General features: G+C 58.4%; 1 protein-coding gene across 1 annotated transcript, besides 1 other annotated feature; it reads right to left on the reverse strand.

Annotated features, from left to right (window-relative positions):
- Positions 1-17: 17 nt before the first annotated feature.
- Positions 18-1670, reverse strand: NGA_0385720 (inositol polyphosphate 5-phosphatase-like protein; the record flags this gene model as incomplete). Its single annotated transcript, XM_005853783.1, has 4 exons — positions 18-1034; positions 1135-1187; positions 1351-1440; positions 1607-1670. Coding segments are annotated over 4 exons (1224 nt in total), but the record flags the coding sequence as incomplete, so codon positions are not given.
- A 357-nt stretch (positions 1671-2027) lies between these two features.
- Positions 2028-2090: a sequence feature (Short protein (NGA_0385202, EKU22513.1) was converted to a misc_feature.).
- Positions 2091-3886: the final 1796 nt, after the last annotated feature.

Raw genomic sequence — 3886 nt, forward strand, 5'->3', positions numbered from 1 at the left:
TCATCCACAAGCCCACTTCTGCTGGCGAGCCTTCTCCCCACCACTGGCCTGTGATCGCTGTGGCGCGCCCCTCCTACCGAGTCGTACTTCTCACATCGGACACGCCCTTCGCAAGCCTTGAACAGGATACGATCCGTCCAAGCGGGCGCCCGCTTCTTGGGCGAGGTGTCGTACCGGTCCCGGCCCTTGTTGAACTTGAAGGTGGGTAAAAAATGCACGGGACTTTCCACCATCCCCTCAAAAACCCGACGTTTTTCCAGCCGTTCGATGCTGAGCTGGTCATATTCCAGGAGACGGGCCACCGCTTCCTCCAAGGAGACCTTGGCGTTCTTGACCCGACGCAAGGGCACTTCGATGTCTTCCCGCGGAAGTTCCAAACGGTAATTCAAATCTCCCAGGAAAAAGAAACGGTCTACCTTTTTCACCAGCGCGGAAGGCGGAGGTTGGTGGGGTTGTCGCTCGGGGAATGACGAAGAGAGGGGGATCGATTCCTTGGACGCACGGGCCCTCCTTCCTTCCCGCCCGGGCAGTGAGAACGCAAGGAGGCTCTGCACCTCCGTCATCACCCGGTCCACGTCCCCGTTCCGATCTTCCACCCGATGGGCATGGGCCGCCAAGTGGGCGTTGATAAAGAGGAAGGACGTGTGCGTCGCTACCCGGAAGAGCACGGCCTGGCCCCCTTTGTTGTGCAAGAGGTTGCCCACCCCACAGGGGACCTCGCAGACATGGAGGGGGGAGAGGTAAGGAAGGAGGGGTCGCTTGGCCAGCACCGCCAGCTGCATCCCCCCCAGCTTGGTCAAACACAGAAGCATGTGGGTCCGGCCGAAGACGTGGAGGAGAAGCCGCCGCCACTCCCGGGAACGCGATCCCTCGTGTCGTCGGGGTTTTAAATTCTCGAGTTCCTGGGCGCCGACGACGCACAGGTCCGACCGATGCACCTCTGCACTACGGGCCACAAGCACCACGTCCGACAAGGACGGAGACTTCTCCGCCATGTTCCAGGTCACGATGCTTACTGTCAGATTTGAAGGGAGCTGTCGGGGTGGGCCAGGGGCCGGTAGGGGAGACGGAAGGAAGAAGAAAGTAAGGCGTGAATAGCTCGGCGGTCAATGTCATGAACGAGGCTCCACGCACCAGAGGCAATTTTTTCTCCTCATTCATGCGGTGTATCCGGCTTTTTTTCACGCCTGTTGGTTTGCGTGGAAAAGGAGGACAATTAGATGACTACCCCGTTGTTCAGATATTCTCAGTTTTAGAGGTACGGGCTACAAACCTGCACCATGGAATGCCATACGATGCATTAACGACATGGGAATTTAGTCGCTGCCGGTAGCATCGACGGAAACCTACCTCCACTCGGGACAGACAGGGTTCGAGCAGTGGATGCTCCCCACGGGGCACTTCCACTCGCGTTGGTCTTCAAAATGCTGCATGCGAAGGCTAAAATGAATGGCAAAACGCGCCGCAAAACAAATTTAAGGCAACTGGCCATCCCAGGATGCGCCGGGCGGGCACGGATAGACATGGCTGCAGTGGGAGACCGACGGCGCAGGAGACGAGGGCTTGGTCTTGTGGCCAAACAGGTCGAGCTGACCCAAGGACGTACACGCGGGCTTCAGGTCGACGACATTGACAGGGCGCAGTACCAGTATTCGCAGACTCCTGTCCATGTGGATGAAACGGCAAAATGAGCCTTCTTGCGTGCACGTAGACACACAAACACTCCACACAGGACATATTACTTGGCGACGTGAATGGGAATGATCGTGATGGCGTCATCGAGTCTCCCTTGACTCAAGTGACTTCCGAATCAATGGCACGTGGCGTGCACGATGGGTAGAAAATCTGCCAAAACGATGCTACAGCAATGACATTTATACGCGATGTCTAACTGATTGTCTTCACACAATAATTTGTCCTGGCGCGGGCCTGATGGCAGCTGTTGGGCAACAGCATGGAATGGAAGGCCTTATCAACACTTGGGACGGCAAAAAGGGGCCGACACACAGAAGGCGGACGGACAGGAAATGCGGTGGGTGCTCCTGCAGCGCAGAGGGCAGTGTCCAAGACCTGCTTGGCCATTGCTCTGACGATAAGCGTGCTCATAAGAATAGAGGCCGAGGCCCGCAAGGCGGCCGGACCTTGTCTTTTTCTGCCCCCTCTCCAAGGTTGGTGCACCCCGGAATGCATCATGGATGCACATCTAAATTAAGAATTTATGGAATATCTCGTGTAAATGACATCTCGGAGAGAGTAAAATATGTCGCGCGAGGGTGTGCACGCCCGAAGTCCGTTCTGTGCCCGCTGTTTTGTGCCCGCCAGACCGAATACGTGACGACATACCCCATTCCACGCTGGCTCTTCAATCAATAGGTTCTTTTCGAAACTGTGACATGACGGTGCAGCCTTTCATCATCGCCAGTTGTCCCTTTTTTCTTGGTTGTACTTCGGGGATACGTAGCACTCCCAAAGTGCGAACATGGCATTCGCGGCGGGATCTGGCCATGAAAGGTAAAGGCGATGCGAAGCGCGTATCCGACTTTCCCTTTCGCATCTTTGCATTTGGCAAGGATAAAAAGACTGCCGCTGTAAAAGAGCCCCCTCCAGGCAGCAAAAACATCAACAAACAATCCAAACGTCGAAAGCCATCGGCCAAGGAGGACAAGGGCGGGCGCGGGTTCTTTTCAATCATCGACACGGGCCGCGCGGACAGGAATTCTCCAAAACCGGCAGGGAGGGGGAAAGGCCGACGTGGGAAAAAAGATGGACAGACGGGCTGGTTTTCGTCCCTTTTGTACCCGTGGAGTGGCTTCGCCGCCTTCAATACCGAGTGGAAGGAGCAGATGGTCTTGGCGAAGCGCATCAAGAAGTTGGAGAAAGAAGTGGCGAGGGACTCCACACGCGGGCAACGGGCAAAGGTGGCCCAGTACCGGTACGACGCGCTCAAGACCTTGGAAGAGGTGGAAGCCGCGCGGGCGGGAAGGAGTAGCGGGGAGGGGGGTTCCTTCGACCCGGCCCTGGCAGGCAAGAGCCGCAAAAGCCTCCAACTCGAGGTGGAAGACGCCATGCTACTCCGACAGAGCCCCTCCGCCAAGCACTCAGGCTCCAAGGCCGGCGCCAAGAAGGGGTTGGGGCCGGGGGGGGAGGTGCTGGTGCGTCCCGAGGACGCAGACGGGCTCTTGCACCAGCTGGAGGCGTCCGCCAAGAGTGAACAGCGATGGGCTCGTTTGGCTTCTGCGGGGATCGGGGCGAGTCTGGGGGTGGCCTTGCTCCCGTCGCACGACGTGTGGGCGGGAATGGTGGGTGGAGGCCTGGCTGCTTTCCTGACCACGACTCCGGGTATCGTGGGGGATGCCGCCCGCATGGCAGGATACAGTGCAGTGAGCGTAGGCAAGGCAGCTTCGGCGTTGGAACAAAAATGTGCCGTCCTGGACAAACTTCGGGGCACGCTCTGGAAAAAGTCCGAGGCCTCGGGCCCCTTTCTGAGGTTTGAATTTCCGTTTTTGGCCAGCTGGCGCAACGCGTACGGAGGGGAGGGCTTTTTGCACCCGGGCATTCGACCGGCACCCCCCATGCGGGACGCCCAGTACGTGGAATATCTGCAGGAGGTGAAGCGTTGGGTGGAGGTGGAGGAACAAGAGGTTTTGCAGGCCCTGCGGAGGAAGGAGGACGAGCGGGTCAGGGATGTGATGGAACGGGAAGAGAGGCGGGAGAGGATGCAGCAGGTAGTGGGAGGGTTGTGGCAGGGAGGCGCGGCCGCGGCGACGAAGCTGAAGACTTTGCTGGTGAGTAGTGCGACGGAAGGCGGGAAGGAAGGGAGGTGGGAAGAGCCTGGGGGGGAGGGAGGGATGGAGGACGACCTGGCTTTCCTCAAGCGGTTCTCGGA

This window comes from Nannochloropsis gaditana (genome assembly GCF_000240725.1).
Source record: "Nannochloropsis gaditana CCMP526 unplaced genomic scaffold scaffold742, whole genome shotgun sequence".
In the NCBI taxonomy this organism is placed as follows: domain Eukaryota; class Eustigmatophyceae; order Eustigmatales; family Monodopsidaceae; genus Microchloropsis; species Microchloropsis gaditana.